Source organism: Danio rerio, chromosome 16 (genome assembly GCF_049306965.1).
Source record: "Danio rerio strain Tuebingen ecotype United States chromosome 16, GRCz12tu, whole genome shotgun sequence".
Taxonomy (NCBI): domain Eukaryota; kingdom Metazoa; phylum Chordata; class Actinopteri; order Cypriniformes; family Danionidae; genus Danio; species Danio rerio.
This window is the reverse complement of record NC_133191.1, coordinates 11,719,751-11,744,979: the sequence shown is the minus strand read 5'-3', so window position 1 is coordinate 11,744,979 and position 25,229 is coordinate 11,719,751. Positions and strand designations below refer to the sequence as shown.

General features: G+C 37.4%; 1 protein-coding gene across 8 annotated transcripts in view; it reads right to left on the bottom strand.

The window, feature by feature from the left end:
- The window catches only part of grik5 (glutamate receptor, ionotropic, kainate 5), a 220,668-nt gene that overhangs the window by 97,314 nt on the left and 98,125 nt on the right, over positions 1 to 25,229 (bottom strand). For all 8 annotated transcript variants that reach the window (XM_073925382.1, XM_073925383.1, XM_009292105.5 and 5 more), the window contains 1 exon segment: positions 1,155 to 1,319. In XM_073925382.1, coding sequence (XP_073781483.1) covers positions 1,155 to 1,272 — 118 coding nt within the window. In that variant the 5' untranslated portion in view covers positions 1,273 to 1,319.

Below are 25,229 nucleotides of genomic sequence, written 5' to 3'. Positions count from 1 at the left end.
TTATGAAGACTTAATTAAATTAAACAAGAACAACAGTAAGTAAATGTTAAATTGTTTTAAAAGTAAACTTTTCAAATTAATACTGTTCTTTGGTTTTAACAACTTCCACAAATGCTGAGCAACCCTGCTGGTTTTCAACTGTGACAGTAATAGAACATATTTATTTATTTATTTTATTATATTATAATAATTTTATTATTATTATTTGAGAACTAAATCAGCGTATTAAAATGATTTCTGGATAATTCAAGATTGTGTGGGATGAAGGATTGACTAATGACTGATGAACATTTAGCCTTACTGTTGAAACAGAAAAAAAAAAAATCCAATTGAAATAGTTCATGCATTCGTTTTCTTTTCGGCTTAGTCCCTTTATTAATCAGAGGTTGCCACCGCGGAATGAACCGCCAACATATCCAGTATATGTTTTACGCAGCGGATGCCCTTGTAGCTGCAACCCATCGTTTGAAAACACCCATACACACTCATTCACACACATACACTACAGACAATTTAGCTTAACCATTTCACCTATAGCACATGTCTTGGAATTGTGGGGACAACCAGAGCATCCGGAGGAAACCCATGCGAACACTGGGAGAACATGCAAACTCCACACAGAAACTCTGAATCTGCATCTCATTTCGGAGTCTGCTACTGTCCACCGGAGGTCACATTTTGGTTGCATTTCCACCAAGGCATCTCAGGGTGCCGAAATATAATTGGCTAAACTGACATTGGGTGGGTTAAATACAGCAGGAGTTATTATTTTGGTCCTCATCCTTGAAAATCATGAATAAAACTTATAAAAATTATTCTTATTCAACAGATTTTATCCTAATATTTTTAACATAATTTGGGGGCTTTTGCAGTTAATTGTGGTGCATTTGGGTTTTGTGCAATAAAATTGGAAAAACAACTATGATAGTCAATGGTTACCAGTTTACTTTTTTAGAAATATATCTTACTGTATTTTGTGTTCAACTGAGAAAAGAAACTCAAACAGGTTAGAAACAAGATGAGGATTAGTAAATGAGAAGATTTTGGGTTTTGGGTAAACTTTGCCATTAAATACATGTCTGGAAATTTTTATTTTATAAGACACAAATGTAGGACCACATATTACCATACTGGTCCTTAAATGTGTAACTCACCCATCCGTACGGATGACAGAACAGGGGTCTGGCTCAGGGAAGAAGGCGGCATGGTAACCACAGTGACTAACAGGAAGCGGAAGTAAATCGACAGCAGGAGCGCTGGCAGTTCCGGCATCTTCTACCGCTCCTCATGGAGATGCCTTCTGCTGCCTATAGCACCCCCTAGATAAACACACAAATGAAGATCAAACTTGTTAGATGTGGGACCCGGCAGCATATAGATTAGTTTCTGAATAGATACAATCCAAAAATCTTGACAGAAATGGCTATTGAACATTCCACCAGAGATACAGTTCACTGCACACTCATTTGACCTTTATGACAGCTTGCCCCAGTAGTAGACATGAAATGATTTGTGACGCAACAAAAATGTAAAAGGTAACATATGAAATATCAAACCATTATTTTGCCCATGTTTTTTTAGTGTGTGTCAGCCTGACATTTATGAGACATCACCTTGCCCTGAAAACACAGTTCAGTCTTTGCCTGAATACATGCTAGTGTAGTTAGATTTATTTAAATTTTTTTGTTCGAACATGTTTACTCAAAATGTATTATCAAACAAAATTTTTAGTTTGAATAATAAAATACAATAAATATATATTTAAAAAACAACAAAGTTCGCCCCAAAATTCAAATTTGCTCCCTCTCACAGAATCCAAGTTGTAGGTGACATTTATCTTCAGTAGACCATTAAAACTTTATTTGGCAAAGAACTATATTTGTTAACATCATTGAAATGCCTAACAATATATATATATATATATATATATATATATATATATATATATATATATATATATATATATATATATATATATATATATATATATATATATATATTTTTTTTTTTTTTTTTTTTAAGGGTAATGCTTTAACTTAAGGTGACATTCACTTACTATATAATTACAATAATTTTTGAAAAGTTACATGTAACTAACCCCAAACCTAACCAAAATTATAACTCAAACCAAATAGTAAGTACATTTAATTAATTAAAATTACTAAGTAGATAAATTAATAGTTAATGTAAGTCACCTTAAAATAAAGTGTAACCTATTTAAGTCATAAACGTTAGATGAAAACTATTGTATTAACCCAGTTACTCCAAGATATTTTCAATAAATAAAAAGATTTTTATTTATTATTTTATTTATTTATTTATTTATTTTATTTTTTTTGCTAAAATTGTGTTTCTTTCTTATTCGTCAAATGCAAGTCAGTGGCTATTGGCACTTTGACAGTCAAAATAATGTTTACATCAAAACAAAAATAATCTCAGTAACCCCTGTTAATACATTGGGGGTTTTGTGTATTGAAATCAGCATTATCTTTAATCCACTGCCTCAGAAATGGTCTTAGTGTTTGAGCTGTAGTCAAAGATGAATGTCAAAGTCAGTCCGTCTTCCCCTTTTTTTATTTGCACCATGCAGAATAAGCACAAGCACTATTTTGATGAACGATGGCATACGCATCCTGCCTTTGTGTTGTATACAGACAGCATTAGATAATGTGTGAGTTTGTATCAGTGCATATGTGAAAGGAATCGTGCACTCCAGACTTTCTTGATCATGCTAATGACCGTTTGAAAGGCTGTGGAACTGCAAAAGGCGAAAAGGTAAAATTGTTGTAAATAATGTTCTGTTTCTGGCACAGTTCAGGGATAGTTCACCCAGAACTGACATTTCTGTCATCATTTACTCACCCTTCACTTGTTCCAATGGGTTTATTTTGTCTTTTGAACTTAAAATATGATATTTTGAAGAATGCTGTAAAACTTGTATGAGCTACTGTAAGCTTATTGTAAATCTGTGATCTGAGTTGACCTCATTTTTATAATTTTACTCACATTTAAAGTCAATTAATTGCTTGAAAAATCAACAGGTTTACTCACCTTTTTAAGTAAAGTCAATTAATTGCTTTAAAATCAACAGGTTTACTCACCTTTTTAAGTAAAGTCAATTAATTGCTTTAAAATCAACAGGTTTTCTCACTTTTTTAAAGGTACTATATAGTCAAATAATCACTTTTATAGTATAGTTGCATTAAAGATATTTTTTAAGTACCATTTTAAAGGCAAAGCAGAATTTCCAGAATGATCTCTACAGTTTTAGTGTCACATGGTCTACCAGTAATCACTTTAATTTTTTTATTTGGTGATTTAAAACATTGCTTATTTTAAAATATACTTTCATGATTTGTTTGTACTCTTTTAGTCTTTGAAATAGAATTTTTGTAATATTACAAACATCCTCAATTTTAATGTTGTACCTCTTCATGTTGAATTGCTTAATGTCCCCTTATTTGCTTTGGTTAAAAGCGTTTGCTAAATGTACAAGCCCAAAGCCAGACTGCTGAAATGGGTGGTTCTTTTTTCTCAAAAGGTGGACCTTTTTATTCGCTTCATTTTTCTATTTAATTATGAGATTTAAATACTTTTTTTTAGGTGACATTTTAAGCACTATTTTTAGCTGAATTAGCTTGTCGGATGGTCAACATAATCACACTTTTTGATTTAGCAAAAATATTTCATTTGCAAATATATATAAAGAAATACGATAAATATTTACATATTACAGATAAACATCATATATCATTAGAAAACAAAGTTTTACATTAAAAATAATACAAATGTTATTTTTGAATAATACAAATCTGAAACATAATACAAATCTGAAACATAATAAACTAGTAAGAATAATAATTTAGTGCTTCACTATTTTTTTAGCCTCTCTTGTAAAAAAAAAGCACATGTGAAAATTCATGGATAACAACATTGAATAACTGCCAAAATAGTATTTAAATTGATTTTAATATGGGCCGCTTATGGTGCTTCACACCTTTTTATTGGTCATGTTTTCAAGAATAAGGTCCAGGATTTAGAATAAAAGCTACTTGTCAATTTTTTTTTTTTAAAAACAATACAGTGGTGAAAGATGACTTTTCTTAGGTCAGATGTTTTCTTGCACATTTGGATGTTGTGCTCTTACAAAAATAATTGTTTGCGTTGGCCAAAACTGATTAACTGAAATCCCACCGGGATTCCCTTTGGTCTTAAAGCCTTTCTCGATTAGTTATTTGCACTATTTATGATGGCTTAGCAGTCAAAATAGGATAATAGGACAAATTTTGGACCTTTGTCAGTGAGGGGTGGTGCTTCCAAACCACCCGAGCCCCCCTGGCTATGGGCCTGATGTAAATGTACTTCTGATCAAATAAATGCTGAATAAACTCTCTGCAACTCTCACATGGTCACCCACTGAAGCTACAGTAAGCAGAACTGCGCCCGGTCAGTAACTGGATGGAAGACCACATTGAAAAGCTGGGTTTCAGTTGGAAGTGGTGTTAGTGAGACCAGCAAGGGGCGCTTAACCTGCGGTCTGTGTGGGTCTTAATGCCCCAGTATATCGATGGCAACTCTATACTAATCAGTGAGCGCCGTCTTTCAGATAAGACGTTAAACCGAGGTTCTGACTCTCTGTGGTTATTAAAAACCCAGGATGTCCTTTGAAAAATAGTAGGGGTTATAACCCCGGCACCCTGGCCAAATTTGCCCACTGGCATCTGTCCATCATGGCCTCCGAACCATCCCCATATCCTAATTGGTTTCCTCACTCTCTTCTCCACCAATCAGCTGGTGTGTGGTGTGCGGTCTGGTGCAATATAGCTGCTGTCGTGTCATCCAGGTGGATGCTGCACACTGGTGGTGGATGAGGAGATTCCTCCCAATTTGTATAAAGCGCTTTGAATGTCTAGAAAAGTGCTATATAAATGTAAGGAATTATTATTATTAAAAGTATTCATAAAAAATAATGCCCTAAACTCCGGAAATTCCCCCTTCACACACACAGTTTGGTCTTGTAATGGAGTAGACAGTGCTGTCTGAAGCATCATCAAGCACAAATTAGAAAATCTTGTGACAGTTTGCTGACACGGGTCATGACCATGTCACACACATCCTTAAAAGCAGCATCGGGAAATCACTCACACACACACACCTGAAATGTTTGATTCATACACGCACAACTCGGAGCAATCTTTATGAACTCTGACCTTTACAGACCTTACAAGATTTATATGACCACGGGGAAGAAATGATGGATGTGCTTTTTGCTTCCCTCTATCTTTGTCCATCTCCCCTCCCCCTCTCCTCTCAGTCACTTTGGACGTGTCAGCAGGGCACGGAAAGTGAGAAGGAGAGCAAATGAAGGGAAGCAGCGTGTGTGTATACAGAACAGGGAAAAGCCATTATTGTCCTACTATAATTATTGCAGGCACAATACTAATGACCAGCGTGGCAAAATATAAATCTAAAGTTCACACCCGCTGTTTTGCATATGAGCTCGTCTGAATTACTTGGCAGCCGGCGAGTAAACTGTAAAATCTAAATTATTTAGCGGAGAGGGTGGGAGATCGCCTAAAAAAGGAGAGAAAGAGGCGACCAGAAATGTGGAAATAGAAAGCAGGGTATCGAAAGCAGAACAAAAAAACGAGAGAAAGAAAAAAGGGAATGAAAGACAGAGAGGAAAAGGGAGAAAATGCTTGAAGAAGGAGCCCTCGGGGAAAGGGAGGAGTAGATAGCAGGCGCTTCATTTGTTTCTTCTTCATCTTTGTAAGTAAGAAGTGAATCTGACAGTTATAATAATAGCGCAGTGATTCATTCTCCTTAATTGATTTGGATTGTGAAATGAGAGTGCTGGATGCAAACGGTTGCCAGTTGCTGGTTGATACAGACACATTAAGATGTCACCAGGCTTCTGCGAGACCAAGAGGAAGCGTCGGGGAAGCCTTTTTCCCTTCTTATCTTTGCCTTTTCCACTTGTGGAAAGATTCCAGAGCGGAGGCAGGAAAAGACACCCGTCATGTGTCCCTCCTGGCACTCCATGAGCCCAAAGCACAAGAGCTTCATAAAAAACATCAAAAGCCCTCTTCATCAGGGGCTGAAATCATCAGCGAACATAAACATACACTGGCGTGCTGAGGGGCAATTCACTAGGAATGAATTGCACTCGATGATGGAGCCTTTTATTTGCACGCCGTCTGCATTGTTTTAGAGTCTGATTCATGAAAAGTTAACATACAAATCAAATAAAACTGTAAATACAACCATCAATTCTGTTCTCGGTTGTGGAGGGTGCAGCACATTACCACAATCTGTCAAACATTACTGTGTAAACCATCCCTCTTTGTTATAGTTTTTGTGTTCTGTACACCGAAATATGCTTTAATAATATTAATAATACATTTTATTTATAACAAAATTTACATTTTAAGAAAAATATCAAAGTGCTACAGAAAAAACCCCAAAAGGACAAGTAAAATCAGCTACCAACCAAGATTCACTCAAAAAAAAAGGCTATTTAAACATTAAAAAAACTCATCAGATCTTCCACGAGAGCAATCCATAGCTGGGGGCAATATGTTTAGGGTTTGTTCAGGCTTTAGGTTTGGTTTGATTAAATAATCTCTTGTGCAGTTGCTTTGTTAGAGTGTTTTATTTGAATAAGTATGTACACAAGCATCCAAATCCTGGTGCGCAGCAAACAAATGGACTCAGACCTCTAAAAATGTCTCTGTCCACATCCTAATGAAGTCTAGAGTGGATTGACTGTATACGAGTTGCCAGACAGACTATAAACATCACAACGAATCAAAAACTGGACATTGCGTCATAAAATGTGACCATAAAATGGACGGAATGCTCAATCATACACAGTATTGTCCATTACTGTTCAATACCGGCATCTGAAGCATGTCTCCATTTCAGATTATTGATTGTGTGCATGAAGAATGAATTCCTGGTTTGTTTTGACTCTTTTACACATTCTATAATGTCCTGGTGAGTTCAGATAATAAAATAAAAAAACATCACATATACAGTTTATACAAAAGCTATGAAAAATTGTTTTGGATGTTTGGTAACTTATTATAAAAATAAATATATAATTTTTGTTTTTGGTCTAGATCAGGGGTTAACAATCTTGTTCCTGGAGGTCCGGTCCAACTTGCCTCAACAGACCTGTCTGGGTGTTTCAAATATATTGAGTAAAGCTGCGGTCACATTAGAGTTTGAGCATGCGATATTCTGTTGTGCGACGCTGCGAAAAACGGTGGGATTAAACAAGATTATTAGACATTTCAAAAAATGAGCGATTGCTTCATGCTTTAAATTTCTGTCCCGAGATGTCATGTTTTGATCCTCGATTGTTCTCTCGCAGTCAAGTGATTTGATTTCGCAGGTCAGAGTTCACCAAGCTTGAACTTTGCACCGCAGCAACCTGCAAAACTTAATGCATGACCCTGCATTTCCGATCTGACGCATTCACGTGCGTATGAATGGAAGTCTATAGGAGGAAAAGCCCAGTGTGACCATAGCTTAAGACCTTGATTAGCTTGTACAGTTGTGTTTGATTAGAGTTGGAGCTAAAATCTGCAGGACACTGGACCTCCAGGAACAAGTTTGGTGATCCCAGGCCTAGACCAAGGTAAATAAGATACAAATGTGAATCTGTAGGTACTAACTTCTGAACATTAGGATATTTACATGCACATGTTGCAGTACGGTATCTCAGTGGATAACGCTGTCACCTTAGAGCAAGAAGGCCGCTGGTTCGAAACTTGGCTTGGAGTTAGCATATTTTCCCTGAGTTCACAGGGGTGTCCATGCAGTATACGTAAATTGGATTAATTAAATTGCCCATTGTGTGTGTGTGTTAATGGGAAAGTGTATGGGTGTTTCCTGGTACTGGGTTGCAGCCGAAAGAGCATCTGCCACGTAAAACTTGTACTGGAATTGTTTGCGGTTCATTCCGCTGTGGTGACGCCTGATAAGTAAGGGATTAAGCTGAAGGAAAATGAATGAATGAAACTTAAATGCAGTGCCATGGTACCAATTATAATAAAAAATTTTATTATTGAATTGAATCATTCTGTCTGCCAGTATTAAACACACAATATTAAACAGACAATACTAAACTGAGAAATTTTACGTCACTGTTAGGTGATTGATTCATAGTTGACTTCGAGCTTGACAATATGCAGAGATAAAATAGAAGAAAATAAAACTAGAAGTGATAAAGTGAATGAAACGTAAACCAACATTCACTGCTGTTTAAAATGCAGAAAGTGTTCTCTGGAGATCATAAATGTGTCCCATATAGTTTGCTGTTAATCACATTATACAGGTACATAAAACACTGACGTCCTCATCTGTGAATGAGGCTAAACCTACTCATTGTGAAAAGGATAACAATACATTAGTGTGTTAGCTAATGAAGTTATCAGAAAGATCCTGTTTCATTCTAAGTTTCACTCTGTCCCTCATAAAAAATTAAGCATTGCTAGATGTCTTGCATGCTGGTTAGACTGGCACTGCACCAGCTGTAAACAGCATAGACTAGCCCAGACCGACAAAGAATTCAGGGCCATCAAATAAACCCTGTTTCAGCCTTTCAGGAATGTAAGAAAATGCCAACCACTGCGATTAGGGAACTTTATTGCACAGAATATGTGATGTGCTTTGATACTTGAAATGAACAGTAGTGTAAGGGTGTACTCACACTATGTACAGTTGCCTTGAACCCGTCCGAAGCACGCTTGTCCGACCCTCCCATCTCCCCCGACGTCCCACTCCCACATTGCAATCGCGCCTGAGCACTCTTACATCAACGGTGACGCGCTGTTTAGTAAGAAGCACTCTCACACAGCACAGATTTCTTTAGTTATATCGTTTTGGTGGTTTGGAATGCAGTGACACGCAGTCAAATATTTCACCAAACAGATCAGCCACTTTTGACGCTCATAATCAATCATTAAGTCTTCGTGCTGCAGGAGTTAGGAGGTTTGCTAAAGGTACATCTGTCATGCAGTGAGGGGTTTGCATCTTTAATAAACTACGACAGTTTGCGTTCATTGAACAGTAATGCTGTGTTCACACCAGACGCGGAAGAAGCGTCAAGCACGAGTGTTTTACATGTTAAATCAATGCAAAGGTGCTAATAGACATCCTGCGGCGCGATAAGCATGAATGGCGCGGCACTAATGACGTGATTTGCACAAATGGTGCAGTGCGAATTGGAATGTTTCAGCTGCGTTAACCAATTAGGATCTTGCTCTTGTGGGGGCATGATTATGACGTAGCGCCTGATGTTGGTGTCCCGGAGGAAAATCCTCTTGCACACACTGACAACAGTTCATCAAACTGGGCTCGGCTCAGCTGAATGGCTCCATCATTATGGTTAAGTTTCTGGAGAGTTTGTGAGCTCACAGATCTGGGTGCACCTCTGAGAGTATCTAGTGGACTCAGACACAGCTACAAACAAATCGCGGCTGTTTTTCAGCCTTCATAAAGCACATAAACACTATTATTTTCTCAATAAAATCCATGTTAGTCTTTTAGCAATGAAGCTAAAGTCACCGAACAGACAGAAGCCCTGCCCATCACGCGAATCCACGTCTGTTGCTCAGTTAATTTGACGGGCAAATGAAGCGGATTTGACACGCGAATGAAGCGAGTAATCACAAATGTTTCAATTTACACATGAATAGCGCAATTTATTCATGCGTTCCACGTTTGGTGTGAACACAGCATAAGAATGATTAATAAATCCATGTGAAACAGTCCCCTAGAAGTCACATCTCGTCTTCAGTTTCGGACCCAAGTAAACCGCGCTCTGGCACACCTCTTACAACCGGGCCAGGGCCAGCCAAGTGAACCGCACCTGAGCCCGATTCAGAGCACTCACACTTCTCAAACAATCCGGGAAATGGGCCCGAGCCCTTATACAGCTGTATACTGTACTTTAATCTGTGTTTGAACCAGTGAGACCACAATGGTTGCAAAAGTTTTCTTCAAAGCAGTAATTCTTTACTCTAAAAAATCTAGATAGGTTAGATTGATATCTGATGAATTTGACAGATTTTGCACTGAGGCATCTGCAGAAAACATTTAAGCCCAGATGCACACACAATCTGATTTCTTCAGCCGTATTTCTTTGTTGTTGTGAATAACTAAGAAGAGTCTGTTGCGAAATCATTCTCATTCAGTCACTCAGAAAAGGTTTTGAAAACCACTTCCAATAGCTTGGTCTATGGAAGAGTGTTTGGTTTAGAAGGTGCAGTTTTTCAGAACAATGTCAGACAGGCTTCTCTCTTATGATTGATGGACAGACATGAGTTGTCCATCAATCCATCAATTTGAGGTATGATTTTATTGCTTTAATGTGTGCATTTCAAGGGCATTTAGGTTTATTTATTTCCTCACGCTTGTACATTTACAGCTTTGTTAAACTAAAATGGCCAATTGATATGAACCAAGAAGCTTGTTTTTGAGCTCAAATGCCACATTCAGAAATGGAGTAACTTCTCTCAATGGACGAATCAGACAGAAGCGGCTCGCCTCACTCTAATTCCCCGTCTCTTCTTGTCAGTTGATTCACTTTCTTACTCTGACAGTCTTTCAGCGACGCTGCGCTTTGAGCCTCTTTCTTTGTCCTCAACCCACCTCGTAACACACACACACATGCACCTTTCACTTTCACAAAGAGAAAATCCACCAGCCTGACAGTCGATCCTTCCTTTTTCTTGCCTCTTTCTGATCCTACACGTCTCTTTGCATTTCTACCGAGCTCCCTCATACATTTCCATGCTTTTGAAGGGGGGGCTGTTTCCATGAGCTGTCCTTTTTGACAACATGGGTCACTGATGCTGTTCACACATAACACGCAAACACCAGTTCATGTGTGTTTTGACAGATCTGCTCCTCCGACATTGACAAGGCCAGCCCTGAGGTACAGCACAAACATCTGTGTCAAATCCAGATTCGTCACACACACGCACACGCATGGATGAACGGATGCACTAGTGATTGGCGCGGGCCTTGGACCTTGTTCGCAGGATGCTGACTTACCTCAGAGCAGAAAGCAATTCGCTCTCTGCCCACTCACAGATAAGCACCATGCAATTAACAATCCAACAGATCGTGCCAGTGACGGACCAGTGTCTTGGCAGGATTCTAAAGATTTGCTTTGGGATGCAGGTGTGGTCTGCATATTTGATGGTGTTTTAACACATCGAGGCTGGTACATTGTAAATATGTGATAAGATATGAAGATGAAAAGCGTACACCAATGCGAAATCTTGTTCTTTGTGTCAGATGAATGATTTAACCGACCCTGCTGTGCCAACAGATTTAAATGAGAACATTTCAGCTGTACGGCTCTTTCAGCATTCCCTTTGGCAGAGTAAACAAACAAGATGATTCCTCAAGCATGACGTTTGCAGACGCTCTTGGGAGCCTCGGCACGTTCAGACTTTTGAGTTCTTATGGCAACGTAGAGCACAGACCGCTGTTAAAAGTGTAAAGCATAGCATTAATGTAAAAGACTTACGGGGCTGCCGATTTACAGATTGCAAAACATTGTAGCGAATCTGGTGATGAATATGCAAACTTCATTATAACACAAACACATACTCTAGCATCTAAAGAGAGCATTTCTCTTCATATCAGTGGGCATTTGCTCTGACACTAAAGAAGAGAATTCAAATAAAACTTCTAAAATAATGATTTGTGTATTAGTAAATTATTCCCTGTTTGTCTGAAATAATGTGGCATAAATCATCCATTCATTCCTACAATTGCGTGGTTAAGCCTGTCACATTTCACTCGATTTAAACAGAATGTGGTGTCATCATCTGCCCACCATCATGTTGATTGAAACTGTCAACTTCTTAACTTTTCTTTTTAAAATGGCAAACAAACTTCCTTCAGAACTAAATCGAAGAAATGTTAATTTTTATAACATAGCAAAAGTTTTTGAAAGAGGCCGTCTGGTCTCAAGAGAAGTAGTTTGGTTCTCGTTGCCGAAAATAAGTCAGATTTGTAGTGCATGTTGGACTCCGGCAGGGCTGCCCTTTGACACTGGTTCTGTTCATTATTCATTTGAACAGAATTTCTAGGGGCAACTTAGGGCCAGAAGAGATCTGGTTCAGGAATCACAGGATTCAATCTCTGCTATTTGCAGATGATGTTGTCCTGTTGGCTTTCTCAGACCTGGACCTTTAGCAGCCACTGGGATGGTTTGCTGCAAAGTGTGATGTGGCAGGGATGCGAATCATCATCTCCAAGTTCGAGGCCATAGTGCTCACTCAGAAAAAAAGTGGCTTGCCATCTACAGGACGGAGGGTAGTCCCTGCCTATCTTGGGGTTTTGTTCACAGGTGGAGGAAACATGGAAAGTGAGATTGACAGGTGGATTGGTGTGGCAACAGCAGTCATGAGGTCGTTGTACTGCCAGTCTTAACACCTAATCTCCCCTATGGTCTTAAACTTTGGGTCATGACCAAAAAGACAAGATCTTGTATTCGTGTCTAAAATAGGTTTGCTTTGCAGGGTGGCAGGGCACATACTGAGGAGCTTATAGCAGAGCCAGCTGAGGTAGCTCAGTCATCTGTTCTGGATCCTTTATGAACGCCTACCCATACAGGTGTTCCAGGCTTGTCCCACCAGGTGACCCTGGGAAAGACCCGGGACACACTGGAGGGACTATGTCTCCGCTTACCTGAAAATGCCTTGGGATCCCCAGTGTCTGGGAAGAAGGAAGTGTGGGATACTAGATATTTATGATGATGTTGATAAGAAAGAAAAGCTTTAAGTAATACAGCACTGTCAAAATGGTATGTTGTCATCGAAAAAAGGCAGAATTAATAGAAGTTTAAGTTTTTGGTTGAAAAATTGAGTCCCTTTATTAATCCGGGGTCGCCACAGAGGAATGAATTGCCAACTTATCCAGCACGTTTTTACGCAGCGGATGCCCTTCCAGCCACATCCCATCTCTGGGAAACATCCACACACACACTCATTCTCACATACACTGTGGACTGTGGGGGAAACTGGAGCACCCAGAGGAAACCCACGCGAACGCAGGGAAACGCAGTGAGTTTGCACGCTGTGCGAACTCCACACAGAAACGCTAACTGACCCAGCTGAGGTTCGAACCAGTGACCTTCTTGCTGTGCGGCGACAGCATACTGCTCCACTGCGTCGCCGGTTGAAAATGTAACTCTAAGAAAATAGAAATGTCAACATGTGTATTTAAAATAAACTGATATTTGAAATTAAGAAATAAGTGAAACCTTTGCTTTTCCTTTGCATTCCAACGTTCAACTATGTACAAATTCAAAATCTTCGCATTCAAAATGTTTTTACATTTTTATAAAACTTTTTATAAAAAAACCATTCAACTTCTTTTCAATACAGTCGTGTTTAAAAATCATGAGTTTTTTTGCAGAAAACAAATTACCCATGATGTGGGGAGCTCCACCTGTGTGGAGTCACAGTCAGCAAAATGTGCAAAAAGAAGCTCCACACTCTCATGAATGTTGTAAAAATGTATTTCAATTGTGCTACTTGCATTGCGCAGTGTTACAGAGATAGACATTTTTACCATTTTACATTTTTGTTATTGAATAAATTAGTAAACCCTTATAACATTTTGCCCTGATTTTTCCTAAATGTGTGTACATTTCCTTCTAACATGCATATTTTACTAATAATTTCAAAGGAGTCAAATTAACCGCATACATTTCAAAATCTGCAGCTTTCCTGTGCCTTTAAAAATATATACCTCTGTTGCCTAGCAACTTCTCGCTAACAAAAGCAGAACTTTCCAAAAACAAAACAATTCTCCTATAACAAAAACATAACTGTACTTCATTTCAGACATGTCTTTCTCTGCGGTGAAAAGAATTTGCTTTCATGCTTACTAGGGCTGTCAAATGATTAAAAAAAACAGCATAATTAATCACAAATTTTTTGTAATTAATTATGATTAATCACGAAACATTGTATTTATTACAGAAATAAAAACACAGGCATGTAAGTGCCATTTGAATTTCAAAACAATCAATACTAATAACAAACAAAAATGATTTCCATGTTGGATTCTAAGTGGACTACAAACACACACACACACACACACACACACACACAACATGCGCAGTATTGTGTACGCGGTGAGCAAAGGAGGGATCCCTTCAAATTCATCAACACGCATGATCGCATTCATCAAATTTGCTTAAACTAAGTGTTCCAAAGTATGGCTGTATTTTACAAGCAAGGATTCTGACACAACATCATGAAGCAGACGCTTTACAACAGTTGCATGTAAGGGGAAAACACGTCAAATTTATTAAATGTGAGGGCTCATGGAAACAGCTTAAAAGCAGAGAATAGGGCTGTCTTTAACAGCTTTCAACTTCATCTGCCACTTTCACTGAGTACATTTACATGGACACCAATACTCCGCTTTTATGATTAAGATAATACTAGTTAAGAATCTACCATGTAAGCAGCGATTTTTTTTTTTGATTTCCTTAAAAGATCACTTGGGTCCCAAAATGGTGAGGTTTTTTTTTTCCGTTCGCCATGCGGTATCAAATTCCTTTAAAACATCCTGAATGAAAATGTGCTGAATGAGAGTGAACAGCTGAACTGCAGTAAAAGTCTAAAGATTAAAAATGAAACACCCGAAATTGCATGAAACTCTGGATGAAACACTGGATAGCCTGGTGATGCGACATTAATTGTTTTATACTGAAACTTTCCCTCTAAAAGCGCGTCCTTGGTCTTATCCAAATTTCTTTGCACGTTAAACACACTCATTGCCGGAGCAAGCTGAACTGGCGCTCTAGGCAAACGGCAATCACATTGCCCTCAACCCGAAAGTCACTGGTCTTGCGGATGAATGCGAAGACCGTGAGGGAGGGGGTGGGTGAAAGTGAGGACCGGGGGTTCTCTCACTATTCTGCTGCCAAAGGCCTTGGTCGCCTCTATGTACGCGCCGTCCCTGAACACACTTCGGCCACAACAGGAAATAAAAAAAAACTGCAACTGTGTTATTTGCGTTATTTTTTTAACATGTTAAATGTTTCAAATTTATCATTTTGACATCCCTAATGTGCACACCTTTGGAGTAGGAATTATTTTGTACACAATTATAGGCTACACAGTATTAAAAAAGTCAAATTTAAAGGTGATGACTACAAGAAATAAAATGACAGACATTCAAAGCTTATTTCAAATTCCTAAGAAGCTCTGAGCGTAAATATAATTCGTTACAGTATGTATACAGTTTATTTGAATAGTCAGATCAACTGCTATGGCCATTCTAGTAGTTATAGAATGATGGTAATCCCAGTGTTTAGACTATTTAGGACAGTATACCTTTTTTTTATTCTTTTCTTTAAAGAGGATTTATTAAGCCTTATTTTACAAGATGGTAAAAAGTCTCTGATGTCCTCTGAAGTCATTGTATATGGTAACACAGATGATGTTCTCAAGGGGAATGTGTACCTTGGCTTTAAGGGTCAAACAACAAAAAATAAGGTCAAGAATCTTGGTGTTATTCTGGAGTCAGATCTGAATTTCAATAGTCATGTCAACGCAGTAAGTAAATCAGCTATCGTTTCAAAACAGTGCAGGAATTATATGCTTTGTTTTCAGTGAGAAACAGTTCATGCTTTAATCAGCAGCAGGGTGGATTACTGTAATAGTCTCTTCACTTGCCTTCCCAATAAGACAGTCAGACAGTTGCAGCTCATTCAGAATGCTGCTTCTAGGATTCTAAGCAGAACCAGGATATCAGAGCACATCACACCTGTCCTCAGGTCTTTACACTGGCTCCCAGTTACATTAAGAATAGATTTTAAAGATTTATTACTTGTCTATAAATCACTAAATGGCCTTACACATTACAGATATGCTCACTGAATGCAAACCTCACTCAGATCTTTAGGATAGAAATTTCAAGAGTTTAGTCAAAGCAGGTTAAATTCGCCTTCAGTTACTACATCCCCCACTGCTGTATCAGCTTCCAGAAATGCTCCAACATTAGGCACATTCAGATCAAGACTTTACTGAATGAGCACTGTGCTACGTCTGACAGATCGCACTATTATGCCTTTCTTTTCTTTTTTTATTCTTTTAAACCCTGTTTTAACATTTTTATCTGTTGTTATTTTGATTCTTTTAATTATTTTCATTTTCTTGTGTCCTTTACTCTTGTTTATGTAAAGTACTTTGTCGCTTTAAATTCAAATGATATTGTGCTCCCAGCCCTCTTTTTGTTAAAAGACAGTGTAGCTACAAACGCCTTTGCCTAAGCATAGCAGCATTTGTTATATTTGTAATTCTGTTCTGAAAAATCAGTGGGAAAATATTTCAGGAAGTCAGTGCAAATGGCACTATTTCTAATTTCAGTTCCTTTGTTGTGGCCATTTCAAATTCCATTAATTGAAACTCTTTCACCGACCACTGACTGTCAAGTACAATTGCATTTTTTTGAAGTGAATATAAATCTAAATCTTGAATTTAACCAGGGAATTCATCTTAACTACTTTCATTGGTCATGTCTTATCTGGCCAAGGGCACCAAGTGAGTCAGAGCTGCCATCGGTGCCACCTCAATATCAAAAATAGGTGCATGGCAGTGTATTGGAGCAGCAGCTGTCAGTATGTTTTAACCTTTACAAACACCAGCCGTATTAATTTTGATGAACTTTTTATTAGACAATAATGTTCACAGAAAAGGACACTTATTGCTTGTGAAGATGTTAAGTCGCAGCTCAACCAATGATTTTCATGATGTGTTGTGACATTCGTCTCGTCTCTCCTGCTCTCTCTATCACACAGCCGCTCACACACATATTGACACCAACATTAAATGAGTCAGATGACATTTGCTCTATCCATCCCTTTCTCGCATAGCCAGATTATGCTGCCGTGGCAACAGGGTGAAATGGGAAGAGAGAGAGAGAGAGAGAGAGATAGAGAATGCATCTGATGTTTCAGGATGTTAATGTTGGTTTTTCATCTTCTCCTTGTCTCTTACCTTTGAAGTTCATCAGTATGAAAATGATACGGTTTGATCTTTCCACTTGCGATAAAGCTGAATTTGATTATAGGCTCCTTAAAACCGAGACTATTGTTTATTCCTGACTAAAATAGGATGTTGCAGTTAATTCTAAGTAATACTGTACTGTACTACAAATTCAATATTTGTTATTACAAAAAGTGTACAAGAAGGCAAATGCTATACTGTAAAAATGTATGCTTTTCACACAACAGTTACTCTGCTTTTGTATGTACTACTGTATGTTGCTTATATATTTTACTTTAATTCACTAATCATCAGTAATCCTGTTAACCAGTCAACATTTGGTGAATATATCGCTGCGGCTTGTCTGTTTAAATTAAGTCATTCTTTTCAGCTCAGCTTCTTTCTGTGTGAATTAGGCTTATTATAGATTGCGCCCACAAAATTGCCTGCATCGCAATTACCGTCATGCTATTAACACACATAGATGTTTGAGAACGTTTTCTATTGATCGTCAAAACATTCTGCCGATTTGCTGCTGGCAAATTGTTTATGTGGACAATTTGTGGGTGTGTTTGTGTGGTTAATACATTGAAACACTGAAACAGTGCCAAAAGCAGCAGATCCGTTTGTGACCAAATAGGAAATAAAAGCAAACAAATTATGAGTGAGTCCTTAGAGTACTTTCTTCATCCAACAAATCTAATAGTATCATGGAACAGATTATTAAATTAGTGTATTTTTTAACACAATTATGTGGTGTGTTAGTTCAGTTAGTCCATTTGCATAATTATTTTAGTGAATCAGGCATTAAAATAATGAAAATGTCAACAGCTCAATCTTAGTGGATGCTGCAATGTTAATAAAATGTGTCATGGGGATAGTTTTTGGAAATTGAGATATTTACATGATTTTAAATCAGAATAAATAAGCTTTCTATTGATATGTGGTTGTTTCGGACAAGGCAATATTAGCTTGAGGTACAACCCAGCAGGCACACAACATCATAAGACGGTAATATTAAGTTAGATTTACGTTGTGATGTCAGATGACCAAAATTCAATGTCTAGCCGTTGTCTAAGGACAACGTTACCTTGACGTCCAATAACGACATCAAATGATGTTTATATTTGTTGATTTTTAGGTTGTGTCGGAAAGTCGGCAAAATGTCGAGCCAACATCTTAAACCAATGTAATATTGACGTCAAATACTGACATTTATTTGTCAAATATGGCAACCAAAGTCTAACATTTGAGAGATGTCATAGTGGTAACGTCCACACCATGTCAAGGTGCTACATCATCAGACGTTTCTATTTGGTTGATTTTAGGTTGGACCTAAAACCATTGACGTCAGTCTGATGTTGGGTTCTGACGTCAACCCGATTTTCATTTTTTAACAAAATTTAACGTCGCCACTATGTTGGTGTACAACGTCAGTCTGACGTCATGTTGACATTCTGTGACTGCTGGAAATTATGAAAAAATCTGTAATCTGAGGGTTAAAAAATGTCAAAATATGGGGGAAATATCACCATTAAACTGTCCAAATGAAGTTCTTAGCAATGCATATCACTAACCAAAATTTAAGTTAGTGTAGGAAATTTACTAATTACTTAATACTTCATATTCTAATGATTTTTGGCACATAATTTTAATGTATTTTATAGCTATGTTGTGCAACTTAAGGTTTATTTTTACTTTATTTATATAGCACAAAATAACAACAATAAAGCCTTTTTCTAAAAGGTGAAGTTTCAATTTGCTCTTAAACACAGATTTGTTGAAACTTGGAGCAAACAATGGCGAAAATCTGGTCTCCCCTTATCTTTAAGTTTGATTGGGGAACTTTTAACAATTTCTGACTTGATGACCTTAAACATCTAGCAAATATGTTAACAGCAACAAGTTCAGATAAATAATTAGGCGCTGGACCTTTTAAAACCTTCAATAAAAAGAGTAAAATTTTAAACTATATTCTAAGATATGGCTACCAGGGCAGAGAGAATAAGATGGGGTAATGTGGGCAATTTATATATTGTAGGATTGACCAATACTTTTATAAATTGAGTTGCAGTAGTCCAGACAGGAAGATATAAATGCATGTTTTACTCTTTCGAACTAAGGGGTTAAAAAGCTTTTCACTTTAGCCACTAATCTGAACTGAAAAAAAGGTGATTTAACTACTGCATTAACCTGCTTACAAGTTGAATGTAGCCAACTGGTCAATAGTTAACAATTAACTAATGTCAATAGACTAACAGATTTTAATTTACAACTTTAACAGGTTCCTGGGGTGGCGCAGTATGTAGTGCTTTTGCCTCACAACAAGAAGGTTGCTGGTTCGAGCCTCGGCTGGGTCAGTTGGCGTTTCTATGTGGAGTTTGCATGTTCTATGCGTTCGCATGGGTTTCCTGCGGGTGCTCCGGTTTCCCCCACAGTCCAAAGACATGCGGTACAGGTGAATTGGTTAGGCTAAATTGTCCGTAGTGTATGAGTGTGAATGAGTGTATGTGGATGTGTTCTAGAGAAGGGTTGCAGCTGGAAGGGCATCTGCTTCGTAAAAACGTGCTGGATAAGTTGGTGGTTCATTCCGCTGTGGTGATCCTGGATTAATAAAGGGACTAAGCCGACAAGAAAATGAATTCCTATTTTGTCTAGTGAAATATAATGGAATAAATTTGTATTTAGAAATATACATTCATATATCTTTATTGTAAATCTTAAGGATATATTTTTTTCCATCAAGATATAATATAGCTAAAAATAATGGTTAAAATGTCACTAAAAAGCAGTATTTACATGTCAAAATAAATAGAAAATGAGGCGAATAACTGCAGTGGGCTGGCTACAGTTCTGATAAGTATACATGAAGTAATCCTTTTATTTGTAAACACTGTAAAACATTTCAAGATGAGATTTTGCCTTCTTAGTGGTAATCGTATTTATTCCACTCTCCAAATCTGATTTACAGTATGAGTATTTTCAATAGAATTTTGTTGAGTATTTGTTTGGCTACTTACTTTGGATAATTATTTTAATTTTCTCTTAAATAATGCAGATAGCCACAGTTCATTCTTAGTGAATACCATACGTTGAATAAGAAGATGTGAGTACTTACTGTAGTGAAATAACTAAATATTAAAATAAATGACTTCCCTCAATAAATCTCATCTCATCAAAACATATATGACAGAACAAGAGTATTTTTAACTCAATTTAGCAGTCAAACAGAGCAGATGGCCACAGTTAATTTTTAGTGAATAATTCGAATTAGTTCTGCAAGTATTGGTCCAGTTACCCCATTTAAATAACTATTGAAGTGAATTGTTTTAGTGAATTTAGTCTGAAACCATGCAGATGGCAGCTCGTTCTTAGTTACAGTAATACTGTGATATGAATAAAAGTGAAAGGAATGATGTGAGCACTTAGTGGGACTCACGTTGTTTACTTATCACAGTATACGTAGATGATGAAATTAATGTTTTATCAACATTGCCTCAAAGTGTTGAGAGAGTGTTAAAAAAACAACCCATTTTATCGTCTTTACTCAGATTTGGGGAAGCAAAGTAAATGATGCGAGCACCAGCAGATGCAGTGTGCATGTACTAATGCCTCTAAACAACTTTTGACCTCAGAGAACATGATTTTCTCTCTACTATGCTCACAGACGGAGATGCGCTAAATCCCCCAGGGGGTCTCGTCTGAATTAGTCAACACCAAGCTCATCACCTCGTGCGCACACACTTTTGAAGCAGTTCCACTGCTAAAGCAGCTGTTTCAGATGGGATTGGGCCTGCAGGGTTCTTGCTAATTTCTGAGTACACACTGAGTATTCCTGGAGGTTCAGGGGGTAAGCGCGTGGGACACCTGTTAGCAAGCACAACAGAATCTCATTAGATAAGCAAAAGCCTGTTGAAATCCAGTTATCGAGCTCACTGAGATCTAATTAAGCTTAACTTAACCAGCAGAATCCCAGGTAGATTTTGCGATGACTTATTAAAGCCCGCATAAAGTTCCGCAGATCTGGCTCCCGTGATTTTTTTATAGCTAAAATGTTTATCAGGCCACCAGCGATGTGTCATTATGGTAATGGGCCATATGCTAAGAGGAGAAACCAAATAAGCGAAAAGACTTTGTATTTATGGAAGCACAAACATTTAATGCGAGATTAGCATGGCCTCGTTTCATAGCTCAGTGAGTCGGGACTAAGGGTTTAAACACATGCATAATGCATGTGTGTGTTTGTGTGGGTGTGTGTGTCCTTCCCAAAAAAAAAACTTTCCACCATTCATAAGAGATCAGAAGATGATCGCAGAAACTATTACCATACAAATTTCACACATGTGTTTTTTTTATTCTATTTATGTAGCACAGTCCACTTTTTCAAAATCTGCTTTATATTTGCGAATTTTTTTCTTCAAGCTGTACTTTTTTTTGCCAAATATATTTCAAGAGTTCACACTTAACTGATGATTGATTATAAAGATTGTTTGGCATCCTGTCTCGGGAGAGAGCCCTGAGCTCATAAGATCCTCGAGCCCAGGGCTCCCTCCCATTTGCAAGGTGAGAGGGGAGTTTGAGCTCAGGTAGATCTTGAGAGCTCCCCTGTTGTAGTAACTAATGAACAGATAGTGAATGCTCTTAAGAGATAACTATTTACTAGGTGCATGTCTATGGTGCTGATTTGGATTAGTCAATTAACTTAGGTTGCATGTTTTTGGACGGTGAGAAGAAACCGGGGAACCTGGGGAAAACCTACGTGAGCACGGGGAGAACGTGTAAACTCCACACAGAAATGTCAGCTGGCTTGGTAAGGACTAGAACCAGTGACGTTCTTGCTGTGAGGCAACAGTGCTAACCACTGGGCCACCGTGCCACCCATCTAGTAAAGGAGAAGGAGTAAGGGTGGAAGGGGGGATTCTTTAAAACAAAGATGGCTGGGATATGGAACTTAGGATGATATTTATTGTGGCTTAGGAATTTGCTGATTGGTGAATTATAGATTGAATAATGCAGGGCCGGCTCCAAGCAATCATAAGCACGTGATCCTCTCGAAATTAGTTCATAAATAAATTTCACTTATCAACATTTTGTGCAGATATGATCATATACCTACAAAAAAAAAGTAATACACTGTTCTGCTTTTTCACAACTAAGAATCAATGACCATAAAAACAATATATAATTATAATATGTTAAATAATTAAATAACAAAAACTAACAATAAAAGTTTTAAATAAATAATAATAAGCTTTATTTCTCTTTTGCTTTAAGATCAATAGAGTGGAGGAACTATGACGTCACATTGTTGGCTAATAGGCTGCTAGCATAAATCTGGTTCCCTCAATAAAATCCGTATAGGATTTTCCTATAGGCTTTTCAAAGATTGCTAATAATAAGCTCTGTGTCCAAACACAGTTCATTACATTTACATGTTTTGTCCAACCGGGTAATCCTCACACGAAAATACAACTTTTAGCACTTTTGGATCTTAAAAGCAAACGCAAGAACTGAAAAGCTAACATTAGGCTATAAACAGACTACAGTGCTTTCGGGGCGTTCACCTGTGACATCAGCACCACCCTGCTACAGAAAACTTTTCAAACTTATTTCAAGAAATATGGTCAAGATTTACTCTCTTGGTTTATTATATTATAATCCACACTATATATTATAAACAAATAAATACGCAAATACACATAGACCTACTGTACGTGCCTTTTGGATAGTTTTTTTTTTTTTACGTGGGAAGTTCATTTTGTTTTGCTTTACGGTTGTTGCAAACGTTTTAAAACTGTATGTATAAATGTGCCTACATAGTATAAGAATAAATAAATGTATCGCTTGCGTGCACACAGTCCGCTTACCTTAGTAATAGACAACAGAAATGACGCGTGAGGGACTAGTCTATATGCCTGCAAGTTCCATCATGGACACAGAACAACATACAATATGTTTTTTTGTCATGAAGTACAGCGAAAGCAGCCCATACAGTTACATATTATAAATTACATGCTGTAAATTTTAAGGAGGGGTGTAAATACTGCAGTTATGACAGAGTTGAATGTGTTCAGATGAAGAAAAAACCTGGGAAAAATCAATTGATAACGTTAAACTTGCATTAACGAGAAGTAAGGTGAAGACATTATCTACACACAATATGAATTGCCAATTAGAAAAAATACTACAAACTATAAAATACTATTCATGAAAATACTTAAATCGCAAACAAATCCAAATGCCCAACGCAAGCGGGCTGCGTTCCAGACCATCTCAGCTCGATGACATATAATGTCTCCAACAACGCCTGTAGTCCCATTTAGAAACTTGATAGCAACCGTCTTTTTTAAGAAGTGTAACCAATTTTTAAAAAATCAAGAATGTTATGTAACTGATGTGTTTTATATCGTAGAATAAAATTTGAAAGTATCTTGAGTTTGTGTTAGCCATGAATCTTATTTAAGCAATTTAACCGAAATCCCATTCTCAAAACCCATTGACTTTGGGACGAGGGAACCAGAACAGCTAAATTGCTGACTCGCTTCTGGATTTTTGCATACAAATTGACGTCATAGTTCCTCCACTCTATAGTGTCTACATAATTCAATCTGTACTTTTAATCTCATCAAAGACTGTTAAATAAAGTCAAATTTTATTTTTCTGTGAACATTTTCCTCCCTCTTGCCAGCCTTTAGACTGTCTTTGTGCTGCTGTGCCTTTAAGAAACACCCACTTCCCTTCAGAAATGAGCAACAGCATTGAGTGCTGCTGTGCTCCAGTCCTCACACACTGGCAGTCATTCTTGCTGTTGTCAAATATAGTTTCTGGCCACCCCATCCATCAATAACAACCTCAGTGAAAAGCCTCCATTACATTGTTAAGTGAACCTTTCACAATCTTAAAACTGGCCTACGTGTGCTGCACAGAATGCTCAGATCAAACTGACACAATCAGGGACCTTTGCTCATTGCTACTGTTGGGCTCATTTAGAAAGATCTGCAGACATGCACAGCCATGGTTGGCATTTAGAAAAATAACTCTTTGGCTGAGCTTGTTTCAGTCATAGACAGTTGTCATAAACAACATAAAATTATATTTTGTGCAGGATGAAGATATTTAGATCTAGTTTTTTTGGATGTTTCCATATAGCTACATTAAATTCTCACAAGATGTCAGGCATTAGCACTTATAAGATAATACAGATTATTACATCCATGAAATGACCATTGCTGTTTTTATTAAATGTACTTAAATTCTAGCCAGGTTTTCAGCTCAAGCACATTTAACCAATACAGTAAAAGTAAGACTTAAAATTAATCATTTAAACATACAAGACTGCATCTCTGCAGAGGAAGTGTTGCCTGAGAAAAACAATGGACGTGTCTAACTGAGCCTGGTCTCTCTCAAGGATTTTTTTCATTCACTTTTGTCAATTGGTGAGTTTTGTTCCTCACCGCTGTCTTGCTTGGTTTGGAACTTCTGGAGCTGTGCATTGATGAATTTGCTCTTCAGTGTTTGGACTTACAGCAGTGAAATTTAATCCACACTAAACTGAACTGAACTTTAACTCTTAAACCGGAATGACACTTTTTAATTTTAATCTACTAGAATTTCTTTGTTAAGCTGCTTTGACACAATCTACATTGTAAAAGCGCTATAGAAATAAATATGAAATGAATTAAATTAAACAAAACTAAAAAAAATTTAAATAAATAGTTAATTCTTTCCCAGAGACGGGTTGCAGCTGGAAGGGCATCTGCTGCGTAAAACATATGCTGGATAAGTTGGCGGTTTATTCTGCTGTGGCGACCCCGGATTAATAAAAGGGACTAAGCCCACAAGAAAATAAACTAATAAATTAATGAATAAATGAACAAATAGTTAATTCCTAAATTAATACAAATATAACAATAAATATATTATAAATACTTTTTTAATTTGGTGTTTTAAGAAATATTTAAAAGAATAAATTAATTGGACTGTTTCCTCAGGGGAGTAAACTTTGCAACATGTGACATGGGAAATTTTTGGCTGAAATACGCCAATTGAAGACTGTCCAATGACTAATCTGGGCTGCTTTTCCAAAAGCATCTTGAGCTAAGCTTACCATAGAGACCACTGGTGCCAATGTTTCTGCTTAGCCTTACAATGCTTTTGTTAAAAGAGGCTCAGATCATTTATTCTCTTTAATTATTTTTA